Source organism: Camelina sativa, chromosome 9 (genome assembly GCF_000633955.1).
Source record: "Camelina sativa cultivar DH55 chromosome 9, Cs, whole genome shotgun sequence".
NCBI lineage: Eukaryota > Viridiplantae > Streptophyta > Magnoliopsida > Brassicales > Brassicaceae > Camelina > Camelina sativa.
The window spans coordinates 29,770,235-29,787,227 of NC_025693.1; the positions used below are offsets into that span (position 1 = coordinate 29,770,235).

At 40.1% G+C, this 16,993-nt stretch overlaps 7 protein-coding genes across 8 annotated transcripts in view; 3 read left to right on the forward strand and 4 right to left on the reverse strand.

Annotated features, from left to right (window-relative positions):
• The window catches only part of LOC104713064 (probable phosphoribosylformylglycinamidine synthase, chloroplastic/mitochondrial), a 6,578-nt gene extending 4,438 nt beyond the window's left edge, over positions 1–2,140 (reverse strand). Inside the window, exons 1-4 of the mRNA XM_010430106.2 lie at positions 1,957–2,140; positions 1,254–1,674; positions 595–1,163; positions 1–491 (exon numbers count right to left, since the gene is read on the reverse strand). Of these exons, the coding sequence (XP_010428408.1) occupies positions 1–491; positions 595–1,163; positions 1,254–1,674; positions 1,957–1,998 (1,523 nt within the window). The 5' untranslated portion in view covers positions 1,999–2,140. The remainder of the gene's footprint in view (positions 492–594; positions 1,164–1,253; positions 1,675–1,956) is intronic.
• On the reverse strand, positions 2,585–3,961 carry LOC104713065 (60S ribosomal protein L35a-3). The gene is made up of 4 exons (XM_010430107.2): positions 3,850–3,961; positions 3,529–3,564; positions 2,919–3,147; positions 2,585–2,813 (listed from the first exon to the last, which is right to left on the reverse strand). Exons 1-4 carry the CDS (start codon positions 3,879–3,881, stop codon positions 2,772–2,774), a joined length of 339 nt encoding a protein of 112 aa, XP_010428409.1. The 5' UTR covers positions 3,882–3,961; the 3' UTR covers positions 2,585–2,771.
• Positions 4,272–5,678, forward strand: LOC104713066 (the record flags this gene model as incomplete). The annotated part of the gene is given in 2 exon segments (XM_010430108.2): positions 4,272–4,523; positions 4,668–5,678. Coding segments are annotated over 2 exon segments (1,038 nt in total), but the record flags the coding sequence as incomplete, so codon positions are not given.
• Positions 5,819–7,520, forward strand: LOC104713067. Its single transcript, XM_010430109.2, has 2 exons — positions 5,819–6,267; positions 6,346–7,520. Exons 1-2 carry the CDS (start codon positions 5,947–5,949, stop codon positions 7,126–7,128), a joined length of 1,104 nt encoding a protein of 367 aa, XP_010428411.1. The 5' UTR covers positions 5,819–5,946; the 3' UTR covers positions 7,129–7,520.
• Positions 7,165–10,844, reverse strand: LOC104713068 (chaperone protein ClpB1). Its single transcript, XM_010430110.2, has 6 exons — positions 10,620–10,844; positions 9,345–10,518; positions 9,067–9,248; positions 8,318–8,943; positions 7,757–8,234; positions 7,165–7,652 (listed from the first exon to the last, which is right to left on the reverse strand). The coding sequence occupies exons 2-6, from the start codon at positions 10,492–10,494 to the stop codon at positions 7,353–7,355; spliced, it is 2,736 nt and encodes a 911-aa protein (XP_010428412.1). The 5' UTR covers positions 10,495–10,518; positions 10,620–10,844; the 3' UTR covers positions 7,165–7,352.
• LOC104713069 (probable choline kinase 2) lies at positions 11,292–13,748 on the forward strand. Its single transcript, XM_010430111.2, has 8 exons — positions 11,292–11,466; positions 11,798–12,189; positions 12,345–12,466; positions 12,564–12,759; positions 12,869–12,986; positions 13,078–13,125; positions 13,210–13,310; positions 13,400–13,748. Exons 2-8 carry the CDS (start codon positions 11,830–11,832, stop codon positions 13,505–13,507), a joined length of 1,053 nt encoding a protein of 350 aa, XP_010428413.1. The 5' UTR covers positions 11,292–11,466; positions 11,798–11,829; the 3' UTR covers positions 13,508–13,748.
• LOC104713071 (probable serine/threonine-protein kinase At1g54610) overlaps positions 13,915–16,993 on the reverse strand; it is a 4,322-nt gene continuing 1,243 nt past the window's right edge. The window contains exons 3-9 of one of the 2 annotated variants that reach the window (XM_010430113.1): positions 16,642–16,965; positions 16,282–16,509; positions 16,055–16,152; positions 15,781–15,865; positions 15,135–15,677; positions 14,427–14,550; positions 13,915–14,227 (exon numbers count right to left, since the gene is read on the reverse strand). In XM_010430113.1, the coding sequence (XP_010428415.1) occupies positions 14,208–14,227; positions 14,427–14,550; positions 15,135–15,677; positions 15,781–15,865; positions 16,055–16,152; positions 16,282–16,509; positions 16,642–16,965 (1,422 nt within the window). In that variant the 3' untranslated portion in view covers positions 13,915–14,207. Of the gene's footprint in view, positions 14,228–14,426; positions 14,551–15,134; positions 15,678–15,774; positions 15,866–16,054; positions 16,153–16,281; positions 16,510–16,641; positions 16,966–16,993 lie in introns of both variants that reach the window. The other variant, XM_010430112.1, reaches the window with a different exon arrangement.

Genomic DNA, 16,993 nt, shown 5'->3' on the forward strand with positions numbered 1-16,993 from the left:
GGCTTCAACCATTCTCGTCTATCCCCACTTGGTAGTCTCATTCCAAATGTCCTGGTATATCCCTGAATCATAGGCTCTCCGAATTTGTTCCCATAGTCAGATGCACCATTACTAGCGTCGATGAGTATCTGTAGAGGTGAGGCTAGGTTCGATGGGTATTGGAAAGACGAGTCTTCCCATGGAGCATAAGATCCTTCCATGTTAAGGTTACCAACACAGTAACCAGAAGTTGATGCAACCACAAAAGAACCTCTTCCTGTTGCATGTGTATCCCTGATTCGACCTCCAGCACCTGTCTCAGCACCAGGATAAGGAGCCACAGCACAAGGGAAATTATGGGTCTCAGCAGTAAACAATATGTCGAGATCACGTGCACTGACATCAAGTAGGCACACAGAACCAGGCAGTAGAGGCCGTAACTGGTTCACCAGGAAGCCTCTAATAGCACTAGAGTTATCCTTAAACCCAATCACAGAATTATTTCGATTTTCCTGCAAATTCCAACACAAAAGAGAAGAGTGAATTAATTTGAACTAAAAGTTTCAAACTAAAGAACATTGAGAGAAATTTTTGACTGGAGTCCTTTATTGTTACCTCCCAAGTGCTCTTTACAATCTGCATAAGAGACTTATCCATAGGCTTTCCATCAATAACCATGTTGCCAGCAAAGAACCAATGTCGACTGTGCTCGCTGTTGGATTGAGCGATATCAAATAGCTCCACATTGGTAGGATCACGCTTGATGTCCTCTCTGAAAAGTCTAGTATAATACTGTAAATCTTGCTCATCAAAGGCTAAACCCATCTCCTGGTTAATTTCTTCCAGCGCCTTCCGACCTTTCTCCATCACAGGCACAAGCTTCACTTCCTCTGGAACAACATTTGTCTCAAATGAAACCAGCTTTTGAGAGTACACACACTCGGTCATCCTGTCATGTACCATCGCAGCAAATTCCTTTATTTGGTTTTCCAACAGTGGCTCCTTGCTGAACAAGAGGTACCTCCTCGACCTTTCCAAGCGAGTAACCTCGTTTAACCCACATGCTCTACATATTGAAACAGCATTGGTGGACCATGCTGTTGTAAAAGACAATCTAGGACCAACTTCAATGATTACAGCATGGAGTCCTTCCTGCTTCTTCTTCTCAAGAAAACTATCAGCACCTGAAATTTAATTCAACCATCAATAACAGAGAACCCCCAAATAATTATGTAACCAAAGAGAAAACAAAGTAGCATGGCAAGATAAAGTACCTAAATTTTCTGGCTCAAATGTTTCTTGAAGAATCCACTTAAGAACCGAGACCTTTTCATCTTTCAACTCCGATTCAAGCCCAATATTGAAACATTGTTCTGTAGTCAAACTAACAATCTGGTTGGAGATTTTGGTTTGAACCGCCTTGAGGAGTTGAGCATTTGCGCTTTCTTGAATCAAAGGCACACGATAGAAATGGATAACCTCAGCAGCAGGTTTCTCAACAAGGCTCGGTAGCTCATCAGCAGAAACAAAAGAACCAGCGGAAACAGCTGCTTTAGGCTTATTAGGTTGAGCAGAACATCTCAAGCTAACAGCTTTCGCACGATTCAGAGACAGCTGCGAAGCTCTCGTTCTAACAGAACCCCACAATTGACTGGTTGAGCTTCTCTGCAAAAGCATCGCTTGTCTATTTGAACCCTGCAAAAAACCAATAACTCGTTATAGCAAAAACAATACGGATGCCAAATAATATAAAGTTTCTACGAGATTAGAGTCCTAAGTTGCATAAAACTCCCTCCAAATACAACATCAACACAACTTCAAATTCTCAACATAGTACTACTGTTCGAAATCATCACTATTACTAATCAATCCACGATAAGTATATGCAGTAGAACGAGGGTAACTAAGTTGATCAACCAACCAATAGATGCTACAAAACTTGGACCACTTGAAAAGAATAAGTAAGAGAATACTTACGTTTAGGAACAGAGCCGCACGAGTTGCTTGGGAGGTATTCATCGCGAGAGAGAATAACAAAAGAATGTGAGGAAAAAAAGGGGTTTAGGGTTTTTGCTCTGCTGCTGTCTTAACGGGACAGAAGCTCCGACTCCGAGAGAGTACGGCAGTCGACACACAGTTCTTGTCTGGTCATCTCAACGAATCTTAGGTTTGTTGGTATTTATTTTGTTTACAGGAGAACAAAATTCTGATTCTTTTTTTAAAGTTTAGCCCAATAAAGGTCCAATGGGCCGACATCAACTCGGGTTTCAAGTGTTTCTAGGAGGTACCACTTCTTGCTCATGTTCTTTAATTTTTTTCTTCTTTGTTTCCTTTTTTGACAATATTGTATTGTTTCTCATGTTTTTGTTTATTTTGAGTGATTTTCGATTTTGTGACTATAGCACATTCTAAAATTCTAGGATTAAAAAATGTTTGTAAGAGATGATAACCAAAAAGTTTAATTAGTGATTTAAAAATTTCCAATAACTTTCTTATTAGTATTTATTATTGCCTATTGATGTCATGGGACTTCGCCGATTATATTACATTCCATTGAACAATTAAGAAATGAGACCATAAGATTCATATGTTTGAACTCTCAATATAATGGGGGAGAAAACGATGCTAATTTTGGGATCAAAAACAAAATCCATGATCAAAGTCTATTTAGAGAATCTCCAAAACACTTCAAACAAAGAAAGGAAATGCTTTCAATATCAAATACAAAATAACAAACTAGTGAACAAAACCAAGGAGGGCTAAAATATAAGTTGAAGCCATTTTCCATTGCTTCATATGTTACTCGGATACATGAAGACTCTCACCTTGGATCCCTGAAAGAAAACAAGGAATGAATGTCCAGTTAAAACCCCAAGCAAAAGATTTCACTTCTCCACAAAAAAGAATGACAGAACGGTTAGAGAATATGTTTTAAGTACCATGGACTTAGGAGGCAAGTTCGATGTGAATTTGGCGCGGACAACACCACTGTTACCGTGAGGCCTGGCAACTTTTCCCCAGATGCAACGGTAGTGGCTACCGTTCTTCTTTGTCTTAGCCTTGTAGATGTAAGCCATCCTCTTTCCCTTGTACCAGTTCACCTCCTCTTGGGTGTTGACACCTTCGATCTGGACAAGTGATGTGTTTGGATACTGGTTAGACTTGGACCTGCACATTCAAGTATATGTTAAGACCAGTAGCAGTATAAAACTGTTAAAGACTCAGTAGTACAGAATGCTATTGAAATATTTAACTCAGTTAACAACTCCATAGTATAAACTGAATGATACAGTGTTCTAAGATAATGTAAACTAACTAGATAAAGAGTCTCAAATATCGATGGGAAAATGCTACAACTCACAAACAAAAGTTTTGATTCTGTGAAATGTACACGAAAACTAATCAAATCAAAAGCACCAGACTAGGATCTTCGTTTATATAGGACACAATTCTATGAACTTAACTTGAGTAAACTACTGACCAAGGTTCATTATATGAAATGTTTTTGGAACCAAATCAAATACTAAAGAGATTAAAGAAATGGGTCACCTTTTGTATCCGAGGATGGTTCCTCTAACGTAGAGTCTGCAAAATTTGACGACATTAAAAAGAAAAAAAAATCAGATTTTTCCAATCATTGTACAATATACGAGAGAGCAAAATGTTCCATTACAATCGATAAGATAAATTACTAAGCAATGAAGAATCAGTTAAAATCTAAGACGATACAAGAGAAGTAGAAACAGTTTCAGATAAGTGAGGAAAACAGAACAAACGAGCAAATCTCAAATGACACCATTAGAGAAAACGAGCTTGTTGGTGATAGATCAAAGTCAAATAAGAAGGAAAAAAGAGCATAAGAAGAAAGACCTGACACGTTCTCCTTGGCGTTCCTTCACCATTTTCGATTTCCGCCGAATAACGAAGAAGTCTGCTGTTAGCTGCTGCTACTCAAGAGGTGGGAGAACGAAGAAGAAACCCTAATTCGTCATTTAGGTTTTATATATTGCTCCCTCCCCTTGTTCCCCTTCTTTTCATTTAATATGGGCTTATAATCATATGGGCCTTAAGCCTCGGTCCAGTAAGTAAGGTAACATAAATGGGCTTTTCACTTTAACCATTACGAAAAAACACGATCATGTCTTGAACTTTTCAACTCTCTTTCAAGAACCGTCGCCGTTGGACTGCCGGCGTGCCTCTCCGATCGTCTCCCCGCTCGTGAAATGGCGAGTGTTTCATCAAGCAGAAGCTTACTAAAGCCTTCGTCTTCAAAGAGTTTTCTTCTTTCCTCCTGTGTGATCATCATTGTTGGGGTAATCGTTGCGTTGACTTATCAGTCCAAGTTGAAACCACCTCCGCCGAAGCTATGTGGCTCACAAGGTGGTCCACCGATCACAGCTCCGCGGATAAAGCTGCGAGACGGGAGGTATCTAGCTTACAAAGAGCATGGACTTCCAAGCGAGAAAGCTAGCAACAAAGTCGTCTTTATCCATGGATCCGATTGTTGTAGACACGACGCCATTTACGCCACTCTCCTCTCTCAGGTACTTATTTACTCTTATGTCACATGTAATGAGCTTAGAATTAGGAAGTAATGAAAATTTTGTATTGAGAAATTGTGTTTGTTGATTTCTTGACTGTAATCTAATACATTTTGGTGCTTTCTTGATCAAATTACATTGTTGTAGGATTTAGTAGAGGAGCTAGGTGTATATATGGTTTCGTTCGACAGACCTGGTTATTGTCAGAGTGATCCGGATCCGAACCGAACACCGAAAAGTCTTGTTATGGATATTGAAGAGCTAGCTGATCAACTGAGTTTAGGATCGAAGTTTTATGTGATCGGGTACTCGATGGGAGGACAAGCAGCATGGGGATGTCTTAAATACATTCCTCATCGATTAGCAGGAGTGACACTAGTTGCTCCTGTTGTTAACTATTGGTGGAGAAACTTACCTTTGAATGTTTCCACTGAAGGGTTTAACTTTCAACAAAAGAGAGATCAACGTGCAGTTCGTGTTGCTCACTATGCTCCTTGGCTTATCTATTGGTGGAACACTCAAACTTGGTTCCCTGGTTCGAGTATTGCGAACAAAGATCATGGTCTCTTGTCACAGTCGGATAAAGATATTATTTCGAGGCTTGGTTCTTCGAGGAAACCGCACGGGGCAGAGGTAAGGCAGCAAGGAATACATGAGAGTATAAACCGTGACATGATTGTTGGATTTGGTGATTGGGAATTTGATCCTATGGAACTCGAGAATCCGTTTTCGAACAATGAAGGGTCTGTGCATTTGTGGCATGGAGATGAGGACATGTTAGTGCCTGTGACGCTGCAGCGTTACCTTGCTCATAAACTTCCATGGGTTCACTACCATGAGGTTCCGGGAAGCGGCCACTTCTTTCACTTCAATAAAGGTGTGGTTGATGACATTGTCAAGACGCTGTTAACCACCGATGCAGAGAGTAAGTAAAAGAGCCGTCTACTGGTTGTATTGGTCCTTTTCATAGTTTCCAAAAGTTTTGAAAACCTCAACAACAACAAAAACACGGACACAGTGGAGTTATTATATGTACCTGTTATGTTTTAAGTATCATAATTTTAGTTACTCATAATTTACTTTGTAAAACGACTAAGCCTGATGAATTGTCTTCTCAAGCTTATCCTGTTTTAGTTTTTACTTTGATATTTTCAGCTACTTGTCTTGGTCTTTTTGTTAAGAGAATGGAGGATTCACCTAACTAATAGTCTACTTGCTTTGCTTAGTTTTCTATACATCATTTATCTAAAAACATGCTTGTGCTACAACCAAGTGGCACTCACCAAAAAGCTCAGGGTGTAAGACAGTTGTAACCTATAGCCAAATTAGTAGTAGCATTTAATTTGACAGCTAACATATTTTCTATGAATGTTGTTGAGTGATGAAAACTTGATCTACTTGATGGTAACATAAACCTGATCGTGAAATGGCGATTGGAACATCAAGCAGAAGCTTAATAAAGCCTTGGCCACGAAACAGTCTACTTCTTTCCTCAAGCGTGATCATCATCGTTGGTATAATCTTGGCGGTTACTTATCAGTCAATCTTGAAACCTCCACAACCGAAGCTATGTGGCTCACAAGGTGGTCCACCGATCACAGCGCCGCGGATAAAGCTGAGAGACGGGAGGTATCTGGCTTACAAAGAACATGGACTTCCCAGAGACAAAGCTAACCACAAAATCGTCTTCATCCATGGAACCGATAGTTGTAGACACGACGCCGTATTCGTCACTCTGCTCTCTCCGGTACTTAGTTCATCCCCCAGTTCCTGGAATTAGTGTTCATATCTGTTTCTTGATCAATTTCATTTTTTTGTTTTACAGGGTTTAGTTAAAGAACTTAGCGTGTATATGGTTACGTTTGATAAACCGGGTTATGGAGAGAGCGATCCGGATCCAAACCGTACACCAAAAAGCTTGGTTTTGGATGTTGAAGAGCTTGCTGATCAGTTGAGTCTAGGATCAAGATTCTACGTGATCGGTAACTCAATGGGAGGACAAGCGACGTGGGGTTGCCTTAAGTACATCCCTCACCGTTTAGCTGGAGTAACACTAGTTGCTCCTGTGGTTAACTATTGGTGGAAGAACTTGCCTTTAAACGTTTCAACTCAAGGTTTTAACTTGCAACCAAGGAGAGACCAGTGGGCTGTGCGTGTTGCTCACTATGCTCCTTGGCTTATTTACTGGTGGAACACACAAGGTTGGTTCCCGGGTTCCAGCGTTGCGAACCGAGATCGCGGTAACTTGTCTCAGCCCGATAAAGATATCATTTTGAAGCATGGATCGTCGAGGAAACCGCATTTGGAAGAAGTAAGGCAGCAAGGAATACATGAGAGTATTAACCGTGACATGATTGTTGGTTTTGGAAATTGGGAGTTTGATCCGATAGAACTCGAGAATCCGTTTTTGAACAATGAAAGCTCTGTGCATTTGTGGCAAGGAGATGAGGACATGCTAGTGCCTGTAACACTGCAACGTTACGTTGCACATAAGCTTCCTTGGCTTCACTATCATGAGGTTCCGAGAAGTGGCCACTTCTTCCCCCATGCTAAAGGTATGGTTGATGACATTGTTAAGACACTCTTATCCAGCGCTGCAGAGAATTGAGTAAGATGAGATCCAAGTGTAACAAAACCCAAAAGATTATGGGAAGAACGGATTATGTAATAGATTATTTTACATTACGAGAACATAATAAAAATACACTTTTTACAGTTTCACACCATTGTAGTCTACCAAAATAACCATAACCAAAACCAAAACAGAGCATTCTCTTCGGACTCTAAAAGCTCACTTAAAAACATTTGGAGACTCTTAAAGGTGAAAGACTTCTAATCCTCAACCATCTCCTCATCATCATCTATTTCTTCAATCCTCATCTTCTTCACTGCCTGAGCTGCATCACTTCTCTTTGTCCCATTAGCAATATGAATCAGCACATCCGACTTCTTCCCTGTTGAAGCGTCCACTAGACCTCCACTTTCTACCCGGTACACAAGTTCAGATCCACCAGCGCCTGCATCTATGTAAACAGTGGAGTTTTCGTCGATTTCCTCACGCACAACCATCTTTGACAGTTGTGTCACCACCTTCTTCTCCATCCACCTCCTTATAGGCCTAGCACCATAAACCTAACCCATACAACACAAGACAGTGACCACAAGAGTCAGTCAACAGAACAAACCAACCAAAGAGATACGCATGATAGAGATTACAATTAAGTTAAGATACTTACCGGATCATAACTCTCTGCCAAAATATAGTCCAAAGCAGCGTCAGTGACTGCCAAAGCAACTCCTCTTTCAGCAAGCCGGACAGCAACGTCTTTCATCTGGAACCGGGCTACTTTCCTCAACTGGTCATGTGAAAGGGGATCGAACACCACAATCTCATCAAGCCTGTTCAAGAGCTCTGGTCTGAAGTGTTTCCTCACCTCCCGCATCACACATTCCCTAGCCACTTCCATTGATACTTTCCCAGTTAGCCCTGCAAGAAGGTGCTCTGCGCCAAGGTTTGATGTCATGATTATCACCGAGTTCCTGAAATCGACCGTCCTCCCTTGACCATCTGTCAATCGACCGTCATCCAACACTTGGAGCAGAGTGTTGAAGACAGCAACATGGGCTTTCTCCACTTCATCAAAGAGTATGACACAATAAGGTCGCCTCCTAACAGCCTCTGTTAGTTGTCCACCTTCCTCGTGACCAACATACCTGAAGAAAGTGTAATTATGTGAGCAAGCAAGACAAGACTTCATAACACAAACATTATGAAACGTAAAGGATTAGCTACTTACCCTGGTGGTGCCCCAATAAGGCGAGAGACAGAGTGTTGTTCCATATATTCCGACATATCAATCCGGACTAAGAGATTTTCATCATCAAAGAGCTGCTCAGCAAGAGCCTTCGCGAGCTCAGTTTTGCCAACACCAGTTGGACCAAGGAATAGGAATGATCCAGTTGGCTGTTGCGGCCGTCCAAGCCCTGCCCTTGACCTCAATATTGCCTCAGAAACAGCATCCACCGCTTGATTTTGTCCCACAACCCTTTGGTGCAACCTATCAGAAAGACCAATCAACCTCTCCTTCTCGTCTTGGCCGAGTCTCGTAACTGGAATCCCTGTCCAACGGCTCACAACCTCCGCAATGTGTTCAGGGCCTACGTTTTCTGTGAGCATCACGTTCTCCTCAGAAGAAGTTCCTTCAAGTTGGGCAATCGCAGATTCCACATCTTGGATTGCTCCATATCTCAGATCAGCAGCTCTTGCAAGATCATATCTTCGTTCAGCCTCCTGCAGAGAAAACATGAGGTCTTCCCTTTTCCGTTTAAGCCTTCGAATCTCATCAATTCTCTCTTTCTCCTTTCTGTACTTCATCGTCAGAGGCTGAAGCTTGTCTCTCAGATCATCAAGCTCTTTCCGCACCTAAAAATTCACAGTTGGAGAAAAAACTATATTAAGGACTCTTCCAAAAAGAAGATGACAACAAGTAACTATTCCATAACAAACACAACCATCTTAAATTTTGAACAAGCAACAGAATCATACCTCCACAAGTCGAGCTTTGCTGGCTTTGTCTTTCTCCCTTTCCAAGGCATGAAGTTCAATCTCCAGCTGCATCCTCTTCCTTTCGAGGTTATCAATCTCTTCAGGTTGACTATCAAGCTGGACTCTCACATTTGCACAAGCCTCATCAACCAAATCAATCGCTTTATCAGGTAAATGCCGACCTAATTAACCACACAAAGACCACAAAAAATGTCATGCCAAGAACAAAACTATACAAAACAACAAACATCAGCCAATAATTAAGAATCTTAACATACCAGTTATGTAACGAGCAGAGAGCTGAGCAGCATTAATAAGAGCTCTGTCCTGGATCCGCACACCATGATGTCCCTCATATTTCTCCTTGAGCCCTCTAAGGATACTAATAGTGTCAGGCACACTTGGCTCAGCGACATAGACTTGTTGGAACCTCCTCTCAAAGGCAGCATCTTTCTCAACATATTTCCTATACTCCTCAAGCGTTGTAGCACCAATGCATCGAAGCTGACCTCTAGCTAACATAGGCTTGAACAGATTAGCTGCATCCATCGAGCCTTCAGTTTTACCAGCACCAAGAACCAAGTGAATCTCATCAATAAAGAGAATCACTTTGCCTTCAGCATCCTCAACTTCTTTCAAAACAGCTTTCAGTCTTTCTTCAAACTCTCCTCGGTACTTAGCACCCGCAACTAATGCACCCATGTCCAAAGAAATCAATCTCACATCAGTAAGACTGTTGGGCACATCTCCCTTCACAATCCTCTGTGCTAAACCTTCAACCACAGCTGTTTTACCAACCCCTGGCTCACCAATAAGCACAGGATTGTTCTTAGTCCTCCTTGAAAGAATCCTCACAACTCTTCTAATCTCCTCATCCCGACCAATGACAGGATCAAGCTTCCCAGCTTGCTCAACCAAATCTCTCCCATAAGTCTTCAAAGCTTGAAAATTTGTATCCCCTGAAGCACTCTCCACTTTCTTCCCTTCTTTCCCACGAAGCTTCTCAACCTCAGACTTAATCCTCGCAGCTCCAACACCAACCTCGTTCAACAAATCCCTTATCTGAGAATCTTCAAGAAGTCCCATAATCAACTGATCAACAGCCAAATGAGTGTCACCACGTGACTTCTGAGCAGCTTGAGCACGTCGTATAACCTTGATGAGACTAGAACTCGCTGGGATGTCATCAGGTGGAGGTGACTGCGAAGGAAGCTTCTTCAACGCTTGGTTGATCACTCTTTCAGCAGACTGTGCTGCGTTGTCGCCACCAGCACTAGAGATAGCTTGAGGGAATATACCGCTGGGATCAGAGATCAACGCACCGGCTAAATGCAGAGGAGTGAATTGAGCATGTCCTGCATTCACAGCTAACTCATGAGCTGTAGCAATCGTCTCGTTTGTCTTGTGTGTGAATTTCTCCGGATTCATCTTCGAATTAGCCTTTCGTAATCACTGAAAAAATAAACAAAACCTAAATCTCAGTAACATTTCATACACAAACGACAAAACCCAGAAAGAAGAAGAACCAATGAATATAGTGTTAGCCCATTTACCTTACAAAGTCTTCTCCTTTTTCTTCTTCTTTTTTGCAGAGATCCAAGTAAGATAGAATCTTGTGGTGTTTATAGTCAAAGTTGAAATTTTTTTCTTCGGATGATTGGAAACTTTGTGAATGTTGTGAGAGAGCAAAGAGGCAAGAGAGCTTTTTGTATAGGGAAGGAGATTCATCTGGAATAAGATAGAGAACTCAAAGTTCCATCGTCTTCCCTAATGTACTAGAATCTACGAGCGACTTCCCGAAAGAGAGAGAGAGAGAGAGAGAAACAAATGTCATTTACACTTTTTTGTGATCTGACAGGTCGACGCCACGTGGAGTATTTGACATCGTGGCATTTTTTTTTTTTTTTGTAACGCTTAAATTAAATTTTCTCCATCTTTTGTAACATTTATTAATTTTAGGCTTATTTTGGCTGTGCAAACAAAAAATTATAAAATCTAATTGAAGCTTTGCTAATCGATGGCAAAACCATAGATTTACGTAATATGAGAGAAACAAACACAAATAGAAGAAATTATAATTGGACGTTCTGAAAATAGATGTACTTAAAAAGGAGCCTTGTATAAATTAAAGGAGCCAAATAAAAATATTTCTGAAAATAATATTTTCTGCTATTTGATAAAATAGTCCTTCAATTTCCTCTGCTATTTTATTTTGTTGCACAAGATCTTGTTTTGATCCTATCCTCTGTTTCTTCTTCCTCGATCTGCGCAACATTAACATTCTCACTCTCTCTCTCAAACTCCGTGAACCGTGATCATCTCTCTCAATTTGCCCCTCTTCTTCATTCCCCTCTCAGACCAATCGTGCTCGCTCTCGTATCCATCGTCTTTAATAAAAACGTAAGCTTTCTTCCTTTTTTACCTAGCCTTGTCTTGTTTGTGTCAATCTCAAAGTAGATCCTCCTGTGGAGGAACCAAGTCTAAAGATTGATTAAAACCTATTTGTTCCCATTATATCGTAGAAACTTAACCTAGATTAGTCAGGATATGATCTTGTAGTTTCAAGATTGGAATTCAGAATTTTTAGGAGCCTGCGGATTTGTTGCATTGAGTTGATCATATATAATAAAAACTCCTAATTCTGGTGGCACTGTGTTGTGACTCTTAGAGCTTCCCCTGGATTGAAAAAAATCACATTTTTATTGAAAGTATCTGTTTTTATCTGGTACAGTGTAAACTAAACTACCTGTGTGTGGGAATCAAATGACGATGGGTGCTGCTGAAAAGAGCGTTGAGAATAAAGATTATCGTCTGCCTCGTGAAGTCAAGGAAGCTTTACAAGCAATAGCATCAGAGTGGGAAGATGTGATTGATTCAAAGGCTCTCCAAGTTATTCCTTTGAAAGGTGCTATGACCAATGAGGTGTTTCAGATCAAATGGCCAACTAGGGAAAAAGGTCCTTCGCGTAAGGTTGTGGTTAGGATTTATGGCGAAGGTGTTGAGATCTTCTTTGACCGAGAGGATGAGATCAGGACGTTTGAGTTCATGTCAAAGCATGGTCATGGTCCATTGTTGTTAGGACGGTTTGGCAATGGCCGTATCGAAGAGTTCCTCCATGCACGGGTACATATTTTTATAGCTTACTCTTTGAAATGCCTTGTGTTCCTAAGTTATAGCATATCGTTGCACTTCCCTGGTCTTTTAATTCCTAGGTAGCTCTTGTGGATGTTAAGTTTACTGAAATTATTTTTTTCTTTGTTAAAACTATGAACTTTTAGACCCTATCTGCTGCTGACTTGCGTGATCCGGCAATATCTGATCGAATAGCAACTAGAATGAAGGAGTTTCACTGTCTTGAAATGCCTGGTGTGAAGAAGGCTTTGCTTTGGGACAGATTACGGTACCTTTCATTGTTATCTACTCTGCTTCTCTAATAGATCATTAAAAATTTTGGTCTTTCTGAATCTGTTTCTCCACTTTCCTTTCTGTAACTTCAGAAATTGGCTTACTGCATGCAAGAGACTGGCTTCACCAGAAGAAGCTAAGTCCTTTCGTCTCGATGTTATGGAGACGGAAATTAATTTGCTTGAGAAATCTCTCTTTAACAATGATGAAAATATTGGATTTTGCCACAATGATTTACAGTATGGAAACATAATGATGGATGAAGAGACCAAAGCAATAACCATCATTGTAAGGTTTCATAAGTTTGTTTAATCAGCTACGCCTTTTTCTGTATGGCATTACTAGAACATGGATCCAAACTCATACTTTATTACTTTTGTCTTATAAAAAAAAATAGGATTATGAATATTCATGCTACAATCCTGTGGCTTTTGACATTGCCAACCACTTCTGCGAGATGGCTGCTGATTACCACACTGAAACACCTCACATCATGGATTATAGTAAATACCCTGGTAAGTGTCAATCTGAAGTCGTATTTTTTTTTTATCTTTTGAAGTGATACAAGATCATTCACATAAATATCTTGAGTGACTAAATAAACAGGCGTGGGGGAGCGTCAACGATTTCTGAAAACATATATGAGTTATTCAGGTGATTCACTTTCTTGCTATAAGCTTCAGAAATCATTCAATGTACAGTCGTAATTCTCTATTGTATTCGTTCTTGTGAGTCCAGGTGAAGAGCCCAGCGATACTATGGTCAAAAAACTCCTCGAAGATGTTGAGAGATATACACTTGCTAGTCATCTCACTTGGGGTTTATGGGGAATTATATCGGTAATTTCTACAGTCATCTTCTATCATACCTGCATTTTGTGATTCCTTATAGATGCTTAATTTTGATCTTCATTTTGAAAACTTGACAGGAACATGTGAATGAAATCGACTTCGACTACATGGAGTACGCAAGACAAAGGTTTGCGCAGTATTGGTTAACAAAGCCAGGGCTCCTTGAGGCTTCCAAACACAAGTAAATCTCTATGGACGATCCAACCGAAGAAAAGTATTTTTACGGTGGTAAAGATGTATATACGCACAAAAAGTGCTGCATACAATGATATTTTTACCAACTCCGAAATAAAGAAAATGTAACGTTTTCTGTTTTACCTCTTTACAAGGCAAAATGTAACGGTGAGTAGTTTATAATCAACAGTTGAATTTGTTTCAGATGAAATGTAGTTCTCACAAATTAAATCAACTTTTTTTTTCCCGTCTTAGATGTGCAATTATTCAAGTATGTACATCTCTGATGTATTTTAAGTATTTCCAAGTTGGTTCCACTTCTCAGTAACTATACAGATCACAATCATGAAAAAAAGAAGATGGTCCTCATTCTGCAATATACAATTGTATATCTTAGAACATAAACCTGTTATACAAGTGGACTTGAAAGAAAGTATAAAGCTGTATATATATATGTGCCTACAGATGCTGCTTATAGTATTCTAGGAACTGAGCTCTATACCTCTGAATCAAATATGTGAAGGCTCTCAAAAAAGTATACCTTCATGTTATAAATTAAGAATAAATCATACATAATTAACAACAAAAGAATAATTATCTGGCCTTTTCTACATCTTGCTTGATAATCACAGGTCCTGAAGATCCAAACGTAATTTCTCAATAGTTCTTGGAGCTCTTTTCTCCATTTCCTTGTGAGATTTGTGATTACAGTCACTTTGTCTGTTTCTTATCTGCAAGTTCAAAGGAACAACACACTTGTTCATGTTTCAGATTTTCTTACACATAAAAAGACATGGAGGGCTGAATTTGTCAAGAAGTATAAATTCTTTTATGCTCTACCAGTTTGCCTATTTGAGCGAAGAAAAACCGCAAAAGTCCTATTTGTAAAAGAGAAGAACCGAGAGACAATGAAGGATATAAACCGCTTACCTTTCTGGAACCACGGTTTTCGAATTAGCTTGCGGATGTGGCGTTCATGACGTTCCAAAAGCTCATCAACTCCATAAGATTGAGACAACAAAGGGCCTGAGAATTCGATCTTGTCCCCATTACCCTGTCATGTCGAGGCTTTAAGTTATCAGCATCATTGAGCATGCTTGTCACTAAACCCATAAAGGAGACAAACTAAATCATGCCTACTTTTTCTCTCTCCTCTGAACTTTAGGTGAAAAGCGTGGAGAGAGAGAGAGAGAAAAAACAGTAAAACTTAAACAGCTGAGGAAACATGATCCGACTACAAACGGTAATCTGGTCCTCTCTTCCTACTTTTGAGCTGTATATCCCAGTTACACCGTATTATATATGTATGTTGCATATATCAAATAGTTCCTGTAACCTCCGAAATCACTTAGAAATAAAACTATTACAGCAGAAATCATATGTTTAGAATTACGTTCATTTTATTTCTGATACACAGAATCGATTTTGACACTAGTAGTAAAGCATAAGATAAAGTGTAGCAAATTTCTAAGTTTCACCTGAAGAACGTAAGGCACAAAGCATACTTAGTCTCTACTATGTCTGTCAACAGCCCTAAACTGCTACAGAACCAATGCATATAACAAGCTTCTATATGGAATTTGGATATCAAATAAACTAGAAGGGTGCTTTTAGAGCTTCTATAATCTATAGACATACCAAATTATTACCCAGCTTTCTTGCCATTTCATCTCTCTGAGAGAGTCCCAATGACAGTTCCTGCGAGTGATACTCGCCAGATGCACCAAAAGAATCTGGACGTTCAAGTTGTCTCCACTGCTTCAACATAGAACGCTTCACCATCTCATATGACTCCTGGCCTCGAGAATCTGTCTTGTCCTCACACTTGGCCTCATTTTCATTCTTATTTATCTTAGATTCAACATTACTTTTCCCATTGAAGGCGGGGGAATGTACCGACAAGTTAGGAATGTGACCTCTTGAGAGAGATCGATTATGTACCCTAACACATACGTCATCTTTCTCTCGTTTCGCCCAAGCAAAACTGTTTGATTTAGAGACTTGTAACGGCCCTGAGAAAGGTACATCTCCTTGTGAGGCATTCTTCATATGGGAAGCTTCGTCTTTCTTGTGATCTAATGGGTTTTGCAGCTTCTCACATAACCTAACGTCACTTCCAATCGAATTATGAACTAAATGACCAATTCGTTTCTGAAAAGTTTCAGTTTGGTGTCGCGCGTCCTGAAACCAGAAAAGAGAGACATGTCAGTTTCTTGTACGAGGAATTATACTCTCAAGATACCGATAACATGTAGACAAGTGAGTAAGTAGAAAGGACCTCAACTGGTGCCAGTTTATTGAATGAATGGGCCTTCCGTGATGGCTTCCTCGCATCTGTACCACGCCTCCCATTCCCGCTAATTTTTTTCCTGAAAAATTAGACATGACATATAGGATGTTACAAATGCTTCCAAGACCTGACGTGTATGGCCAACCAAAATGGTGGACTGGATAATTTCCCAAGTCCCAACAGTAGATTCTGTGTTGTAAGCTTTAATTTGTGAGATGATATGGTCATGCATGACGTTCTCTATCAGGTAATGAAAGAAATTTCTGACCTTGTTGCTTCATCCCGATGCTTTGAATCTATCTCCTTGCTAGGTGGGTATATTGGCAAGCTTGAGGGATAACAAGCAAAAGGCTTTGTGGTAAAATACTGGAAAAAAAACAAGGCAATGTCTTTGTAAACGATGAGCAATATAGAGTAATGTGGTTTGTTTCCACGGAAATCAAATATATATAGGTCTTCACACTTGATACATTAATCCAAGCTAAAAAAGATTACCTGAGAAACAAGGGCACTAGAGGCAGTACCACGTTTGTGGGGATCTATAGAAAGAAGAGTTTCAATCAGATTGATTTCAGTCTCAGACAAATCTTTCAAGGTTTCCCGGAGACAACTATCATAGTTTTGCTGAGGCTTGAAAAGCATTGCATGGGGAAGTTTGGACTTTTTCCAGTAATCTTCTGGTGGAGATCCACACAGTTTGAAGATTTTGTGCAGCTGTTCAACCTGCTCCAAAACAATTCACGTAATAGCACTGAGTTAAATGTTTCACCAAGTAAAACAGAAGATATCCATGACCATGACCAAAAAGGTCCAATATCTATAAATAACAGAAGACAGAATTGTTAAATGGCTTACCTCAGTTCTTCCCCGGAGAATAGGTTTCCCAAGAAGCAGCTCAGCGAAAACACAACCAACACTCCACATATCAACAGATGCTCCATAGTCCGTTGCCCCAAGCAAAAGTTCAGGTGGACGATACCAAAGAGTCACAACTCGACTGGTAAGAGGTTTCTTCTTGTGTCCAGAAGAATTGCTAAAGTTTGCTAACCCAAAATCAGCCACCTTTAGTATACCTTCATTACTCAACAAAAGATTTGAACCCTTTATATCCCGATGCATCACGCCTCGTGAATGACAATGATCTAGCCCAGACAACAATTGCTTCATGTAACACTTAATCTACAGGAGCCAAAAAAAAAAAAAAAAA